General features: G+C 35.7%; 1 protein-coding gene across 2 annotated transcripts in view; it reads left to right on the forward strand.

Moving 5' to 3' along the window:
• The window catches only part of LOC127446843 (activin receptor type-1C-like), a 90957-nt gene that overhangs the window by 9478 nt on the left and 61800 nt on the right, over positions 1-19679 (forward strand). For both annotated transcript variants that reach the window (XM_051708131.1, XM_051708130.1), the window contains exons 2-4: positions 976-1206; positions 13041-13283; positions 16131-16361. In XM_051708131.1, the coding sequence (XP_051564091.1) occupies positions 976-1206; positions 13041-13283; positions 16131-16361 (705 nt within the window). The remainder of the gene's footprint in view (positions 1-975; positions 1207-13040; positions 13284-16130; positions 16362-19679) is intronic.

Genomic DNA, 19679 nt, shown 5'->3' on the forward strand with positions numbered 1-19679 from the left:
GTTGGACAGGGTGATAGAAATTGCTTAAATAAATATGCATATATTTAATAATGTATTTCATACTGAAAAGTATAGATAAAATTTAATAATAAAAAAAAAGACTGTTGTACCCAATGTTCATATTTTTATGCGTATTTTGTGCTGTTAGCTTAACAAAATCTTAACGTCAAAATGTTTTTGTGAGTCAATACCCCTGTGGAGCGCTTTTTTTGTGTGACATGTGGGCATGGCGTTATGGTCTATGTAAACCGTACCAAATCAGTCACTACACCCCGTCTACAGTGAACGCGTCCATTGACATGAGCCAAAATGGCTTGAGGATGTCTACACTGGATACGTCGAAGTGAACATTGTAAATGATGTGCAGAAAGCACAGACCAATCAGCCGTGAGGTCGAGTAGACTTCAGCAATGGTTAAATGGGTGATAAGCCAGTATCATACATTATTTTCAACATAAATAAAGTACAATACTGAGAACGTTTACATATGTAAAGTAGATTTTACTTCATACAATATAAATGTATACAATTATATATTATTATTAGAATGGTATTGTTGCTAAAACAGTGTGTACATGTGATTACAAAAAAAAAAAAAAAAAAAAAGAAACATCACAAGCTTTAATGTGATTGTGAGAAATTATATAAATATATATAGAATAAAATTCATGGCAAAGATTGACATGGAGTTCTTTAACAGAGTTCTTGTTATATTTGGTAAGAAAACACTGGAGTAGCTCTGCAGCACATCAGAAATAGAACGGGGCATCTTTCAATGCAATGCACTGTAATGGACAATTGGTCACTTTTGAGGTTCCATGAGATAAGGATGTTGCCTTAGAAGGCAGCTGCCGGTGTATGCAGTAGGTAATGAATAAGGCAGGTCACTAGGTTTTAGGTCAAAAACTCAAGTCAAAGCTGTGAATGTTGAAATTATGCTAAATATTAAATGTAGGCCTATATGTTTTCTTTCAGCCTTAAAATGTATGTGCCAGCTGTGTGTGAACCAAACCTGTGAGACAGAGGCTGGCGGCGCGTGCTGGAACTCTGTGATGCTGATCAATGGGAGGGAGAAGGCGGTGAAGTCCTGCCTGTCTGCATCTCAGCTGAAGGGACAAGTGTTCTGCTACAGCTCCAAAAATGTGTCCAAACGCAACTGCTGCTTCACAGACTTCTGCAACAATGAGACACTGCACCTCAGTACAGGTACGACACACAACAGTGACCCGCTCCCATTCTGAACCAGTCCACTTCTACTGAGAGTGGAGAAAATTATATATACGGCATGGCACACAAAGTTATTTTAGGAAAAAGCCATGGAAGTTCAAATACACGGGCCCTAAAACGTAACTGAAAACTTAAAACACACTTAAAAAATGTATGAGCCGCTTTGTCTTTGCATTACACAAGATATCAACACAAGTAGCATTTATTTTTAAAGAAATATAGGTAACACGACATTAATGTTCCCTCTGTTAAGGGTTTATAAAGGGTTTATTAATGATTAATAAACCATTTACAAATGCATTATAAATCATAGTTATGTGGTAATAACAATATGAATAAAAATAGAGACTTTCATTTAATACAATGTATGCTAAGTGGTGAGCCATTTTACCTCACATGTTATAAATGCTTAATAACAACTATTTGACATTAGCTATGAAAATGTACCTTAATGTAAAGTGGACACATATGAATCATGTATTAAGGAGTTGCCAACATTAGAAACATATGTAAATAAAGTTCAGTATGGTTTAATGATTTAATGAGCTGTAAATGAGCATGAAGACCTGAAAAGTGTTTTTGCAGAGGACTAGATAAAACCATTCTTTTGATATCAACATGACAAGGAAAGTGACAACACGAGTAAAGACAGTACTGTAATTAATATAAACACAAAGTGGGCTGTAGCAAATAATAATGCTTTCGTTTAATGTCACTATAATAGTCAATTTTTGCATTGTGCATTGTGGAATATTATGTTTTTGATTAATATAAGAATGAATAAGTGTTTTGTTTTAGCATTTATAACATGTAAGTTAAAATGGCTCACTATTAAGGCAAGTTTGGCATGAAAGCCGCCCTTTTTATTCATGCTGTTATAACTGCATATCAGTGATTTCTAATGCATTTGTAAATGACTTATTAGTCATTTATTAACCCTTTTATAAACTCTTAACAAAGGGAACATTAATGTAAAGTGTTAATGAAATATAGCACAAACACATTTCTCAAAAATAAGTTTAAGTTTCAAATGATAAAACAGTAGATACAGGCAACTGTTCAAAATGAAGACATGCAGTATTGTGACACTTCGTGTTTGTCAAACATTAGTGGAACATGTTTGTTTGATTGTTAATGTGATGAACTCCACCTGTGGTTACTCTGCTAGGACACCTTTATGAACTTGAGGAGAACTGAGTTCATACCTCCACTTAAAAATCATTGCAAAAATTGCTCAGAAAAGTGAGCCACAAAGAAAAGCTCTAGATCATTTGTTTTGCAGATGGCACTTGCTTTGCTGTTTTTATAATCTTTAACATGTGACTCAAGTGTCCAAAAGTGTGTAAATATTTTTTGGAACTACTGTATTTCCAGTGGTGTAAAAAGTACTCAGAAATTATACTTAAGTGAAAGTATGGATACTGAGTGAAAAATGTACTCAATTAACAGTCCAAGTATCTAGCCAAAAACACACTTGAGTGAAAGTAAAGAAGTATTCACATTAAATTGTACTTGGGTATTAAAAAAGTAAAAAGTAACTTTTTTCCTAGCTAGAATGAAATCAAGAGACGAGATTGTGTGAGAGAGGATGTTATTAAATTTGATTGGTTTGTTAAGTCACGTTTTTACTGTCTCCGACGACGTCATATTTCTCCCCCAGTGGCATTCGCAACCTGGTCAAAGAATCATGTTACAATAACTACATTTTTGCAAAATGATTTTTATGTGGCCTTTTGTATGTAACATGGCAGTTTCCTGGTGGAATGAACACTAGAGGCGCTACAACAACAATTACCTTTATCTCCTTTCACTCAAATCAGAGTAAAACAGTAGATTATCAGTTCATAAACACTAACCTTTCACTCTGTTCCTCACACAATGCTATCTTATAACATATAAACACTTTTACTATTTGCACGGTAACTCAACTAATAAAGCGTTACACTTGTGATACAAAGGACCAGGGTTCGACTCCTGAAGAGCATGCGAGTCCACACGTGAGCCAAAAGTGTCATAAAAGCACCATAAAATGACGCAATTGTGTGTTTCATCTCACATCTGCTTTTTCTGACACTTCAGTTAGGTTTAGGTTTAAGGTTTGGGGTAGGAAGGTTGGTTTTGTTGATTTAAATCTTGATAGAACATTAACCTTAAAAACCTCGTCTGTTCGGGAGAACATTTCACTCTTTTTTAGTGCCACACAGTGGACATTTCTCTTCAGAACTGCCCTGAGACGTGAAATGAATTTTATTTTGCAAAAATGTTGCCACAGTCACGCAGTGTTCATTGAATGGTAGAAGGCATTCACGAACAGCAATGTTAGAGAAAAAAATAAACACATAAAAATAAGCTTTGAAGAAAGTCAATGATGTTGTTGGTTTTGTGAATTGTTTTTTGAGGTTTGCTACCAAACCTGGGTGTTGAGCAGATGGATGAATTCAATTAAATTCATAATTAACATTCACTCATATTCCATTATTTTTATTATCATTATTATCATCATTTTCATTGCTGGTTTTTATAATTATATTATAAATAATAGTTGCCTAACAACAATTTCAAAAATAACAATTCAGCAAATAGGGATTAAAAATTCATAGATATGACTTAAATATGAAGGCAAGTGTATAAATAAATGACATGAACACATTTAATCATAAAATCATTTTGTTTTATATACAGTGGTGTGAAAAAGTGTTTGCCCCCTTCCTGATTTCTTATTTTTTTTTGCATGTTTGTCACACTTAAATGTTTCAGATCATCAAACAACTTTAAATATTAGTCAAAGATAACACAAGTAAACACAAAATACAGTTTTTAAATGAAGGTTGTTATTATTAAGGGAAAACAAAATCCAAACCTACATGGCCCTGTGTGAAAAAGTGTTTGCCCCCTAAACCTAATAACTGGTTGGGCCACCCTTAGCAGCAACAACTGCAATCAAGCGTTTGCGATAACTTGCAATGAGTCTTTTACAGCGCTGTGGAGGAATTTTGGCCCACTCATCTTTGCAGAATTGTTGTAATTCAGCCACATTGGAGGGTTTTTGAGCATGAACTGCCTTTTTAAGGTCATGCCACAGCATCTCAATAGGATTCAGGTCAGGACTTTGACTAGGCCACTCCAAAGTCTTCATTTTGTTTTTCTTCAGCCATTCAGAGGTGGACTTGCTGGTGTGTTTTGGATCATTGTCCTGCTGCAGAACCCAAGTTCGCTTCAGCTTGAGGTCACGAACAGATGGCCGGACATTCTCCTTCAGGATTTTTTGGTAGACAGCAGAATTCATGGTTCCATTTATCACAGCAAGTCTTCCAGGTCCTGAAGCAGCAAAACAGCCCCAGACCATCACACTACCACCACCATATATTACTGTTGGTATGATGATCTTTTTCTGAAATGCGGTGTTACTTTTACGCCAGATGTAATGGGACACACACCTTCCAAAAAGTTTAACTTTTGTCTCGTCAGTCCACAGAGTATTTTCCCAAAAGTCTTGGGGATCATCAAGATGTTTTCTGGCAAAAATGAGACGAGCCTTAATGTTCTTTTTGCTCAGCAGTGGTTTTTGTCTTGGAACTCTGCCATGCAGGCCATTTTTGCCCAGTCTCTTTCTTATGGTGGAGTCATGAACACTGACCTTAACTGAGGCAAGTGAGGCCTGCAGTTCTTTGGATGTTGTTGTGGGGTCTTTTGTGACCTCTTGGATGAGTCGTCGCTGCGCTCTTGGGGTAATTTTGGTCGGCCAGCCACTCCTGGGAAGGTTCACCACTGTTCCATGTTTTCGCCATTTGTGGATAATGGCTCTCACTGTGGTTCTCTGGAGTCCCAAAGCTTTAGAAATGGCTTTATAACCTTTTCCAGACTGATAGATCTCAATTACTTTCTTTCTCATTTGTTCCTGAATTTCTTTGGATCTCGGCATGATGTCTAGCTTTTGAAGATCTTTTGGTCTACTTCACTTTGTCAGGCAGGTCCTATTTAAGTGATTTCTTGATTGAGAACAGGTGTGGCAGTAATCAGGCCTGGGTGTGGCTAGAGAAATTGAACTCAGGTGTGATAAACCACAGTTAAGTTATGTTTTAACAGGTGGGGCAAACACTTTTTCACACAGGGCCATGTAGGTTTGGATTTTGTTTTCCCTTAATAATAACAACCTTCATTTAAGATCTGCATTTTGTGTTTACTTGTGTTATCTTTGACTAATATTTAAAGTTGTTTGATGATCTGAAACATTTAAGTGTGACAAACATGCAAAAAAAAATAAGAAATCAGGAAGGGGGCAAACACTTTTTCACACCACTGTATATATATATATATATATATATATATATATATATATATATATATATATAAAACAAAAGGATTATATACAGTATACACACTGTATTTGCAACACGAAGGATTATTTTTTACTTCGTAACTGTCCAATCTGTAAAAGTAGCAGGCGTTTAGAAACCTTCAGTGTTTCTCACTTCGTGCTCAGAGTTTTGAATGAATACATCACATTCAGTTGGGTGGTCACATACGATCTAGTCGCACAAATATTTCAACGTATCCGAAGCTCAAATCAGATCTGAAAAACTGCCTCTGCAGATGGTCAGAACTCCACACAGCTACCGTACGACACTCCATTTAAAATGACTGACCTCTGGTCTGTCATCTGTCATTTTTTTGGATACAGTAAAAAGGCGGCTTCAGTCCAGTAAGACAAAAGAAAATTATCTGCAAAAATGTAAAGAGTACTTTTCAAGTTACTTGGGTAAGGAGTAAAAAGTACTATTTTTTTGTTTGTAAATATAATTAAGTAAAAGTACTTGTATTCCATTTAAATTGCACTTGAGTAAAGTACAACCCCCAAAAAAGTATTTTTACTCAATTACTTTACACCCCTATGCATGTCCTCATTTAGGGTCTCATGACTGAGTGGAAATATTAAATAATTCTATGCTAAGACAGCAAAAGTAGATCAGAATAAAAAAAGAGCAAATATTACTGGTTGTAACCATGCGATTTCCTCCAAGCAATTGTAACAGTGTGTGGAAGTGTTTGTTTTGTTTTTGACTGGAAGGCTCTTGTGTGCTGAATATCTTAGCTCAGTGAATGGAAACCACAGAGGTCTTTAAAACAGGATTTCCCTGTGTGTGTATGTGTGTGTACGAGAGAAGCCTTGATCCTCTTCTACCAGACGTTTGTTGTAACAGGGCTGACTAGGTTACCAGCGAGCAGCAGAGGGTTATTAATACTGTACGTGTTTTCTAGCAGGACGTTTGATAAGCTCTGAGCAGCTGTTTGTCTAGCACACAGATCCAGGAGAAGATAGATTACTGACCCATTCTCAGGAAACACTGCCCTCTGTGCCTGGCCATTTCAGAAAAAAAGCATTCTTACAATTTAACATTTAATTTGAAAAGGGCTATTGCTGAACTTTGAAGAGATCTTATTTTCCCAACTCAGACCCAAAGTACCAGGGTCGTAAACGCCATAGACGGCCATAGACAAAAACAATTGCCAAACTATTACATTTGGACTATCCCCACTTCCCATATTTGATATGTTGTTACGGTCTTACTGATTCTCGTTATTTATTGAAAAAAGTTCAACATTATTGAATATGATTTAGGTTTGGAGTTTGGGTTTTGTTATTGTGGTGATGAAGTTTAGCAGCGAGATCCTTTAACTGTGTATTGAGAGTAAAAGATTGCTTTGACTGTTCCATTTAATGTGCCCGAAGTCGAGATCCAGCTTATATATATATATATATATATATGTGTGTGTCTCATCCGTTTGTCAAATACGTCAATTAAGTCAAATAATTAATGTGAAATCTCAAGATTGAGAATTTATTACTTCTTATTCTAAGAATTATATCAACACCAACTCCTATTTTATGATATAATATGTACAATAAGCCTCCAGGTGCTCCAGTTTCCCCCACAGTCCAAAGACATGCAGGTTAAGTGAATTTGGTACTCAAAATTGCCCATCTGTGTGTGTTTGTCCTGAGGCTCCAGCACTACCTGTGACCATATAGAGGATAAGAACTATAGAAAATGGATGGACATATAACAAGGACTGTAATAGAATATTAAGAACTATATAAGATGTTACAAATAAAAACAATGGAATTCATAATGAGGGCATTTTTTGCACCCACATTTTGAATTAACAGGACATAATAATAATAATAATGTCTTGCAATTGGACAATTAAAGGAAATCACAGAGGGAGATATAGAAGTTTTAAAATATTTAAATTAAATTTGATGTACTTAATAGTTTTGATTCATTTAATAGTATTAAATTACTTTAATAGTTGTTAGATTGAGAATTATGTGTTTTAAAGGATCTAGTTTTAGTTTTATGTTAGAAACATATAAGAAAATTCCAACAATTCTCTGTACAATCATGTACACATTTCTTTTGGCTTTTAACCATTTTTGACTAAGCCAAATTTAGAGTCATGAAATTAAAGAATGCGTTTCTTGTAATCAAATTAAGATATTGGCTGAAATGTTATTTTCTATATACATATATGGAATGTCACACAGGGAGGTTGTCACAAGGGTACAAGGGAATTGTCCAGTTGGGGCAAGTTGTCCCATGTGGTTTATATGTTGTTATTTTGTTTATTTATTTATGATATATGTTGTAATTATTATTCATAATTTTGTTATAATCTACTATATTGTATTGTGTTATTTTCCAATAACACTGGAAATGTTCAATAGCTTTTTTGTAATTAAGAATAGGTCTAAACTCATGGCTTTCAAAAATTGACCTAAATATTCACTGTAGTTAAAAGTGTGACAACTAGCCTTGGTCTACTCTATCTGTATTCCAGTTCTGTCAGTCTTGGCTGATAGCCTGTCTTATTGTTGTGAAAATGTGCTGGAGTTTATTAGGCTGTAGGTCAAGTGTTATGAAACTGAAGGCTCAGTTGTGAACATGATCACACAGCATGTGAGTGTAACATCACAGCGCATAACACTGTAATTTATGTTACGGTTACTGCAACCCGTCATGTAGCAGGAAGGGCCTGCATGAGACCTGAAAGCCTTTGAAATAATCAGCGTGTAGGAGACTGAAATTCTGTTGATAAGAATGAATGTTTAATAATAAAAAAAAAAAAAATAAAAAAAAAAAGGCAGCCAGACCGTGCATTATCTGACTTGACTCTTATCTCCAAAACTTTTCCTTTCAAACCAGGTAATTTTACAGGAAAGAGTAGCAGACATTCACTAGCTTTATTTCCTTTTTATAGCTGGTCATTGTACATTTATAGCAGTATAAACAACAATTATATTTTTGTATGAGTTGAAATCCCTATTCCTTAGTATAATCATGAGTCTTCCTTTGCCTTAGCAAACACCACTTATTACCAATCCCTAAATTCTTAATAGTTTGTCTTTATTTTTCAAGCAGTCTCATGTATGTTGAGCTGCAGGCAGCTGAACACATCTATCAAACACACCCCTCAGTAATATGTGCTGACCACTTATCTCTACACATACTGTACTTTATAAAGGGTCCCGCATTGGCTAATCGCCCTCTGGTGTCCCAAGCGCACTTACTGTCTGTTGTAGCAGACAAGGGAGGCAAAAGGGAAAATGCGTTTTGAAATCCTCAACTCTGGCTGTTGTCACTGGTGACCCTGTACAGATGTTGTCAGCTTAGCTCCCACTGGGCAAAGGATGTACCAGAACTGACTTTTTCAAAAACTAGATTCAAGCTGCAGCTGCTTATGGTACAAAGTGCACTTAAGAATTCACGAATTCAGATCTTCGAGCTAATACATAATTCTTTCTGTAAATGTTAAGAGCAATTTAAACTAGATTTTTGTGGCGTTTGCACATACAAAACTTTCTGCTACGCTGCCAGGGTGTTCTGAGTGTTTGCTTATGGGCCCAAGTTAAAAGAGTCTCATGATATTCTGGTCTCTATATGTGGCCTGGGGCTGCATGGTTTGAGGCATCATTCATGTCTGTAGAACACATTTTGTGGGATAAGTTACATGGCGAATTGTCATACTAAAGCAATATCACATGAGCAAGAGTGCTGTATGGCCCTACATCAGCACAGCTGTGATTTGGCCACAGGCACGAGGCACGAGTGCCACAGGTAATCACAGCCATGCTGATTTATGGCCATACAGCATGATTGCGAGTGTGATATTGCTTTTATATAACATTTCAATGAACAAGTATATTAAGGACAAAACCGCACTTGTGCATGGAACTACTTTCTTACGCAGCAGATCAGGATCTGCCATTGCTAGTTCAAAATATGCACCCAAGCCTGTGTTACTAATTCAAAAACAAAACTTTAGAACTAGTAACGATGTCTTTGGCTGTTTTTAACAAGTTATTGGAGAAAAAAGGATGTGTGTGTGCGCACATGTGTCTGTGTTTGTGTGTGTGTGTGTGTGTGTGTGTGTGTGTGTGTGTGAGAGAGAGAGAGAGAGAGAGAGAGCGATTGGGCTATTAGTCTGGTTTCCGACCGCATCACAGCACAGAGACGGCACTCATAAACATACTTAATGATTTTCGACTAAATACTGATTCAGGCAAAATATCAGTGCTGATATTTCTAGATAAATGTGCTGCCTTTGACACTGTTGACCACAGCATTCTCCAAGACAAACTGGAAAACTGGGTAGGGCTCTCTGGGACGGTCCTTCGATGGTTCAGGTCATATCTAGAAGGGAGGGGTTACAATGTAAACATAGGGGACTATGAATCTGAGTGGACATCCATGACATGTGGAGTCCCACAAGGCTCAATTCTTGAACCACTACTGTTCAACCTACAGTATATATGCTCCCACTAGGCCAAATTATGAAAAATGAACAAAACTGCATACCATAGCTATGCAGACGACACCAAGATTTACCTTGCCCTATCGCCTAATGACTACAGCCCCATAGGCTCTCTGTGCCAGTGCATTGATCAAATTAACAGTTGGATGTGCCAAAACTTCCTACAGTTAAACAACGACAAGACAGAGGTCACTGTATTTGGCAACAAAGGCAAAATTCCCAAGGTGAACACATACCTTGACTCCAAAGATCTAAAGAAAAAAATCAAGTAAGGAATCTTGGTGTCATTTTAGAGCCAGACCTTAGTTTCAGTAGTCACAGTCTAAAAATAGAGTGAGAATTAGATGTTTTGTATGCAGTCAAGACTTAGAGAAACATGTTCATCACCAGTAGGGTGGATTACTGCAATGGACTCCTCACTGGCCTTCCCAAAAAGACCATTAGACACCTGCAGCTCATTCAGAATGCTGCTGCCAGGATTCTCACCTGAACCAAAAAATCTGAGTATATTATTCCAGTTCTCATGCCTTTATACTGGCTTCCAGTTACATTTATAATTGATTTTAAAGCACTGTTACTCGTTTATAAATCACTCAATGGCGTAGGATCTAAATGAATTGCAGATATGCTTGTTGAATACAAACACAACAGACCTCTCAGATCATTAGTATCGAGTCAGTTCAAAACAAGGTGAGATTGCGTTTAGCTATTATGCCACCCGCAACTGGAACCAGCTTCCAGAAGAGGTCAGGTGTGCTCCAACAGTAGCCACATACATGTCCAGACTGAAAACACATCCGTTCAGCTGTGCATTTACTGACTGAGCACTGTGCTGCACTTACTGATTGCACTGCATCATTTTATTTCTGTATTCCTTTTCTTTTTTTATTCATTTTAATAATTTTCTTATTACCTTTTTATTCTTATTTCTTGTTCTTATATATGATCATGACATTTACAACATGAAAAATTACTATTACAATTTAAAAAAAAAAATCAGATCCTTGGCATTCTAGCTGTCAGTTTGTCCAGATACTCAGGTGACATTTCACCCCACGCTTCCTGTAGCACTTGCCATAGATGTGGCTGTCTTGTCGGGCACTTCTCACGCACCTTACAGTGACACACAAAAGCTCAATGGGGTTAAGATCCATAACACTCTTTTCCAATTATCTGTTGTCCAATGTCTGTGTTTCTTTGCCCACTCTAACCTTTTCTTTTTGTTTTTCTGTTTCAAAAGTGGCTTTTATTTGCAATTCTTCCCATAATGCCCTGCACCCCTGAGTCTTCTCTTTACTGTTGTACATGAAACTGGTGTTGAGCGGGTAGAATTCAATGAAGCTGTCAGCTGAGGACATGTGAGGCATCTATTTCTCAAACTAGAGACTCTGATGTACTTATCCACTTGTTTAGTTGTACATCTAGCCATCCACATCTCTTTCTGTCCTTGTTAGAGCCAGTTGTCCTTTGTCTTTGAAGACTGTAGTGTACACCTTTGTATGAAATCTTCAGTTTTTTGGCAATTTCAAGCATTGTATAGCCTTCATTCTTCAAAACAATGACTGACTGACGAGTTTCTGGAGAAAGCTGTTTCTTTTTTTGCCATTTTTGATCTAATATTGACCTTACGACATGCCAGTCTATTGCATATTGTGGCAACACAAAGACAATGTTAAGCTTCATTTAATGAACCAAATAGCTTTCAACAGCGTTTGATATAATGGTAAGTGATTTTCTAGTACCAAATTAGCAATTTAGCATGATTACTCAAGGATAAGGTGTTGGAGTGATGGCTGCTTGAAATGTGGTCTGTCTAGATTTGATCAAAAATGACTTTTTTCAAATAGTGATGGTGCTGTTTTTTACATCAGTAATGTCCTGACTATACTTTGTGATCAGTTCAATGCCATTTTGGTGAATTAAAGTACCAATTTCATTCCGAAACAGCAAAATCTGTAAATTTTTCCAAACCTTTGGCTGCCAGTGATATATATATATATATATATATATATATATATATATATATATATATATATATATATATATATATTAATCATTTTATGTAAAGCACTTTGAATTGCCATTGTGTATGAAATGTGCTATATAAATAAACTTGCCTTGCCTAATACCACCTGTCACCGACTAGCAATAGCAAGTAACAAATCATATTCATGTCTGTGATGCAAACTGATGCCTATTGGCTATTTAAAAAATGTGGGACAAGCCTTTCGATATGTCCCATGCAAACTTCCTGTTTCAATAGAGTAGAATACAGCAAATTAAGTTTTTTTTAAGAAACTTCCATGAAGATCTTGAGTGTATCTCAATCAGCACTCAAGTTCAGTAGTCAGGGCTCTGATCAGTAAGGCGACCATTTTCTAGGGCTGTCTCAATCACAAAATAGTTCCACTGAAACGTTCGCTCCCTAAACATTCTCAGAATGCACCATAAACACCAGGTCGCATCGTTGCTAACTACGCTCCCTTACCAGAAACGTTGTCATGTCTTCTGAAGTCTTTCAAGTTGTTAGAAGATGAGCACAAGTGTAAAACTATGAAGTCAAAGCCTTACTTTCTCTTTAAAAGAGATGTTGTTTGTAATATCTTCCATCAATAATGTTCATGAAAGGGAAACAATCTTGTAAATATAAGAGTTGTTAGAAGAAGGTTAAAAATACACTACTTACTGTTTTTATTTCTTTATTTATGTCATTTATTTTATAGTAAAACTATAGATTTGAATATCTACCACGAAAACACATGACAATGTCATTAATACAGCGATGTTGTTGATGAATACCAGCTGTGCTGATTGAGTCATAAGTGTCCCAATATTAAGTAGATGAACACTCTTGCCATTCATGGCACCCTGAATTTGTGTTCATGATATACTGATTCATGATAAAGGAAGCTGGGGAGCTGATTGAGACACACCATGTCATGTGTTTGTTTTACATGAATAATGTCTGAACATCATATTATTTGTGTGTGTGTTTGTAGGGCGGCTGTCTGAGGGCTCTGGTTGGACTCAGCTGGAGTTGGCAGCAGTAATTCTAGTGCCGTTGTGCCTGTTGTGTGTATGTGTGGTTCTGGGAGTGTGTGTGGTTCAGAACCTGCGCTGCACACACATTAAAGCTCACAAACAAGATCCAGAAGAAGTGCTGGATGACCAGACTCTAGTGTCAGTGGAAAAATGCCTGAAAGAACTCATCTATGACATGAGCACCTCTGGTTCTGGATCAGGTGAGCAGCGACTCTGTTCATCACAACCACAATATGAGCATACAACATGTTAGTTATCACACGTTATTATGTTATTAGTGTTATTATCGTCATCAATAGATTATTTTGGTAACACTTTACATTATTTTTCCCTTTGTTAAGGGTCTATAAATGGTTCATTAATAACTAATAAGTAATTTACAAATGCATTATAAATCATTAATATGTGGTTTAAAAAAACATACATAAAAAGGGTGACTTTCATGCAATTCCTGGCTCACTGATGTGACATGCATTTTTTTTTTTTTTTTTTTTTTTTGGTCCATCAATAAAATAATTTAAAAATACATTAAAAATGCAAGTCACACAAAACATTTAATTGAATAAACATCTTCTGTGATTAAAGTTTTTTTCTGGGGCTTAAAATAAAAAAAAAATTGTGGTGTAACTGTACGCAGACAGTAAAAAAATTACTCTCATTTAAAGTGGAAATTAAAAAAAATAAAATAATGTTGGCATGAGTAGTGCAGAATAATCTTTTATTCATATTTCTAAAAAATAAGCAGTGAAACAATTTTGTTTTAAAATATGATTATATTTTAAAAACTTTTTTCCACCAAATCAAAGTCATGTGGTGTGCCATCTAGATTTTGTTGTCATGTGACAAAACCGTGTGAAGTTTAATATATATATATATATATATATATATATATATATATATATATATATATATATATATATATATATATATATACATAACATGTATTTAAATGCTTAATAACACTTATTCAACATTAGAAACCTATTATTCTTTATCTTAATGTAAAGTGGACACATGTGAAGCATTAATTAAGGTGTTACCAACATTTGAAACCATGTACATGAAGTTCAGTATGGTTTAATGGTGATCAGGCTTTATTATATGATATACTGTATGCTGTGAATGATCATGAAGAGCTGTAAAGTGTTTTTCCAGAAGACTTTAGGTATAGGACTACATAAAACCATTCTTTTGATATCAACGTGACAAGGAAAGTGACAACACAAGTGAGTCAACACATTACAGTATCTAATATAAACACAAAGCGGATTGTAGAAAAATCACCTAATCCTTTCTTTTAATCTCACTATAATATAATTTTTTTGCTGCATTGTGACATAAAATCATGAATTAGGGCACAAATAAGTGTATGTATAAAGCATTTATAACATGTAAGTTAAAATACTATTTGGCAATTATTGCATGAAAGTCTGCATTTTTATTCATGTTGTTATAATTGCATATAAATGATTTATAATGCATTTGTAAATGACTTATATGTCATTAATGAACCCTTTATATAAACATTTAACAAAGGGAACATTAATATTAAGCAGGGGTGCTCATTATGTCAATTGCAAGACAACAGGCAGTAGAGAGAAAAACTACACAAACAATGAGAATGTTAAAGATTACTTTTTATTTCTTCATTTCGGCTCCCAGGCGCATGGATTTCCAAAAGGCAGGATGGCAGAGGAAGACGTAGTTATATTTATGAGGAAAGCTCTAGCTGATTGGTTACGGTTAGGTTTAGGAGTAGAGTTCGGGTTGGGTTATAATTTCTCTGACCAATCAGTTAGTGCTTTCCTGATAAATATTACTGAATCGTTCAATCAGGTACTGCTTTCCTCATGAATATAAATATAAACTCTTTCACTGCCATCATATGTTTCAGAAACTCTGAATCCTATCAATCTCCACTTTCACATTCTTCTTCTTTGTTTTTGGCGATTCACATTCTTCATGCATATCACCCCCTATTGGGGAGGGAGGAGAATTTATGGTTAAAAGGATTTAAATATTGATCTGTTTCTTACCCACACCTATCATATCCCTTCTGAAGATATGTATTTAACCACTGGAGTCGTATGGGTTACTTTTATGCTGCATTTATGTGCTTTTGAACCTTCAAAGTTTCGGTCACCATTCACTTGCATTGTATATACCTACAAAGCTGAAATATTCTTCTAAAATTCTTTATTTATGTTCTGCTGAAGAAAGGAAGTCAAAAACATCTAGAATGGTGTGAGGGTGAGTAAATGATGAGATAGTTTTCATAACTGGGTGAGCTATCCCTTTAAGTAAAATTTCATTTGGCCTACGTTTTTTCCATTTCTAAACATTTACTTGAATATTTGATACTACTGTTAGAAACTTTAAGCATGGTTTTCTTAATTTGTTTATTTTTCTTATTTTATTACTGACTGTTTTCTTTGTCTTGAATAATTACTTGAAAACTTGAAACAATGTTTACCTAATTAACAAATTAGTATTAGTTTTGGTATGGAGAATCATCAAATTTTACTGGTAATGGTTCGGACTACTAACATGTTGGTTTCATGACAACACTGCCAACAATGTACAGTATATTTAAATCGTGCATGGTAGATCTTACTCTAGTAGCCTTAAGAAAAATGTAATCTCGTAACCCTGATGTTAAGTGTTTCCCTACTATCAATATGTTATTCTGAAATAACAAACTCCTCAAGGGACGAAATCATGTTAATAATATTAATATCTTTAGCACTGGAGCCACATTTTAAAGCGATAGTTCACACAAAAAATTACAATTCTGTCATCATTTAATCGCCCACATTTTGTTCCAAACCCATACCCCATTCTTTTTTCTTTTTATTTTCAGGACACAAAAGGAGATGTTTAGCATGCCAGGCTGCTCTTCTCCATACAATAAAAGTGAATGGGGACTTTATTGGCATTTTTTGATGCTTTTTCTAAAACGTGGGTTTGGAACAACATGAGGGTGAGTAAGTGTGGGACATTTCTGCTGTTGTTCCTGTAGCTGATAGTATGATGTGGTATTTTCTCAGGATTGCCTCTGTTGGTCCAGAGAACAATTGCTCGGACTATCGTGCTGCAGGAGAGCATCGGGAAGGGCCGCTTCGGGGAGGTGTGGAGAGGCAAATGGAGGGGGGAGGACGTCGCTGTGAAGATCTTCTCCTCACGAGACGAACGCTCCTGGTTCCGTGAGGCAGAGATATATCAGACCATCATGTTACGACACGAGAATATTCTTGGGTTCATCGCCGCAGATAACAAAGGTATCACATGACAGGGGTTTTAGTGTTTAAATCACAATGCATATTGTTTTTTTGGCCTTGTTTTCTTTGCGGTTCAGCTAAATAAGCTCAATACAATTAATAATGCCATCAGCATATACAACCCCAATTCCAAAAAAGTTGGGACAGTATGAAAAATGCTAATAAAAACAAAAAGGAGTGATTTGTAAATTATATTCACACTTTGCTATATTGAAAGCAATAAAAGTAATTTCAAATAAGTTGATTGCAACACGCTCCAAAAAAGTTGGGACAGTCGATTGTTTACCACTGTGAAACATCACTATTTCTTCTGATAACACTGAAGACACAAGTTTGTTAAGTTTAGAAAGTGGAATTTTCCCCCATTCATCTATTATGCAGGTCTTCAGCTGCATTATTGTATGGGGTCATATATGGTGTGCTTCATAATGCGCCATACATTCTCAATTGGATACAGGTCAAAACTGCAGGCAGGCCAGTCTAGCACCCGCACTCTATGCTTACACAGTCAAGCACTTGAAATCCGGGCAGTATGTGGTTTGAAGTTGCTGAAAATGCCGGTGCTGGATGGGAGTATATGTTGCTTCAAAATTTGTACATATCTGTCTTCATTCATGGTGCCCTCACAGAAGTGCGAGTTACCCATGCCATGGGCACTGACACACCCCTGGCCTATACAGACACTGGCTTTTGGACCTGACGTTGATAAGAGCTTGGATGGTCCTTTTCCTCTTTGGCTCGGAGAATATGACAGCTGTGAATATAACAGTGGCGAGTGGTGTTAACTAACAATGTTTTACTAAAGTAATCCCAAGCCCATGTTCATGTTCATGAAATCCATTACAGATGAATGATGTTTTTTAAGACAGTGACTTCTGAGGGATCAGAGATCACACACATTCAGAAGTGGTGTTCGTCTTACCCTTTACGCACCGAGATTTGACCAGATTCCTTGAATCTTTTAAATATATTGTGCTTTGTAGAGGGTGAAATGCCCAAAATCTTTCCATTTTGTCTTTGGGGAACATTGTTCTCAAAATGCTGGATTATTTGCTGAAGCATCTGTTGGCAAATTGACAAGTCTTGAATGATCCTTGCTCTTGAAGGACTAGGCTGTTTTTGGAGGCTTATGATATACTATGACACGATTGCCTTGCCTGTTTAACATCTCCTGTTTCACATTGCCTTGTTATTTCAACTTGTCAAATTGTTATTAGTCTTAAATTGGAGTGTGTTGCAATCATCTGATACTGTACATTTTTAAAAAACAATGCAATTCACAAGGTAAAACATCATATAATTTTAGCTGTAGTACTTTCAATATAGCAAAGGGTGAATATAATTTACAAATCACTACTTTTGTTTTTTATTAGCATTTTTCATACTGTCCCAACGTTTTCGGAATTGGTGTTGTAAATCGCATTTATCATGTTATTGTAGACAGCTTATGTGCATTTGTGTAGGATTTCATTTAAGGAGATTAGTAAGTTAAATAAGTTCTTACCCTGCTCATTTGTGTCGTTACTGTTAAAATGTAATGCTTTGGGTTACCAAACCAAAGCAAGCGTAATTTTTTTTTTCTTGTTTTTAAACAGGGCTGACAATATAATGCATTATTTCAGTGCGATTAATTATACAAAAATTATTAACATAATTAATCATTCCCTCGGACCGTAAATACTACATTTTCCCTACCATCTGACAAATTCAAGCTTGAAGCACTGTACCATCTTTGTGTTTTTATGAGTCCCAGTCAGCAGGGGGCAGTAAGCGCAACTCCAGCTGTACAAGCAACAAACCACACTTACTGACAGCAAACAGCTCAGGATGAAGACGTGTTCTTGTGTTCAAACACACCTAGACAGAGTGCAACTCTAAATGTTTCAAACTATGTTTAGCTTGACACAGTAATCTTAAAAGCTGTGTTTATGACACAATGTAACCAAAGTGAAACGCTCCAAAAGCATCTGTCTGCCGCAGGTATTCATTGACCTGTCCTTAGAAAAGCCCTTATAATAAATCTACCTCGGACAAATTGAAAAATGCAATTGCAAGATGGATTGCTGTGAACTGTAGGCCAATAACAGGGTGATGTTCAATGACATTGAGATAAACAATATAATGCCTTCTAAAGCCATGCACTTTTTGTATTGTTTTATCAATGCTGTACTTATCTGCCACAATAATGTAACGTATTTTAATGATCTGAATTATTCTAATAATTATATATATTATATTTATTATTATTTAAATATAGGGTACAAAGGGGCTAAAGGCCCCCTGGGGTAAAAGGCACTTTTGATTTTATTTTCTCCCAAAACACCTGTTTGTCAGTATACACTGCAAAATATTCCTGATCCATGAGATAATTGCGTGCAATGTCTAAAGTTTGATTTTTAGGCAATTTCTAGGTAATTTGTTTGTGGTAATAATTCTAATATTGGATAAACGTTTTAAAATGTTGCAATTTATGTAGCTAATTAGAATCCCTAAAATTAACATTTATTTTTATACAAAATATTTATAATTTTCAGTTTAAAGTTAAAAATTTTTAATAACAGTCCAGCACATCAAAGGATAGTATTTGGGCTAAAAAGCCCCCCTGTTGCTGGGGCTAAAGGCCCCATAAAACATGTTTTTCTTAAGTGGGGTGAATATTTGTTATGAAGAATTTCAAAAGGCTCCCTCGCCACCTTTTTTAATAATAATAATAATAATTATTATTATTATTATAATCAAAATAAATTACCATCTGTTATTATTTCTTTTCACACAAATTATGTTGTTCCATCAATATAAAAAAAGAGATTTATTTTTTTAATATTGGTACACTTTGTGACAAGAAAAAAAAAAAAAGCAATTTTTCCTTAAGGTGTGTCTTTAGCCCCGCTGTACCCTAATAATTTATAATTGTTTAATCATATATTGAATTATTTTTATTTGGGGGCCTTTCTCTACAAATATTTTTGTATGTCATAGACATTGCTAGACCCTAGGGCTTAAGCCCCCCCTAAAAAATCTATGACTTTGCAATCAGCACTCAAATCAGCAACAGCACTGCAGTAGTTTAAAGCATGAAAGTGCTTTGTTGGCTTTTCCCACCTGTAAAGACAATCAACCTGTATAGCAATCGAGCATGGGCTGTGATGGAGCATATGATTGGTTTGATACTATACACCCCTTCACTGAATTAGTTGGTCATTTGTGCTCCAATGAGACAATTCGTGACCAAGCGAGGATCAGTGTCTGATGATTGACTGAAGGAGAGGAGGTTCAGTAGTTCGTATGTTAATGTAATCTTGTATAGAAGAGGTAAGC

Source organism: Myxocyprinus asiaticus, chromosome 10 (assembly GCF_019703515.2).
Source record: "Myxocyprinus asiaticus isolate MX2 ecotype Aquarium Trade chromosome 10, UBuf_Myxa_2, whole genome shotgun sequence".
Lineage (NCBI taxonomy): Eukaryota > Metazoa > Chordata > Actinopteri > Cypriniformes > Catostomidae > Myxocyprinus > Myxocyprinus asiaticus.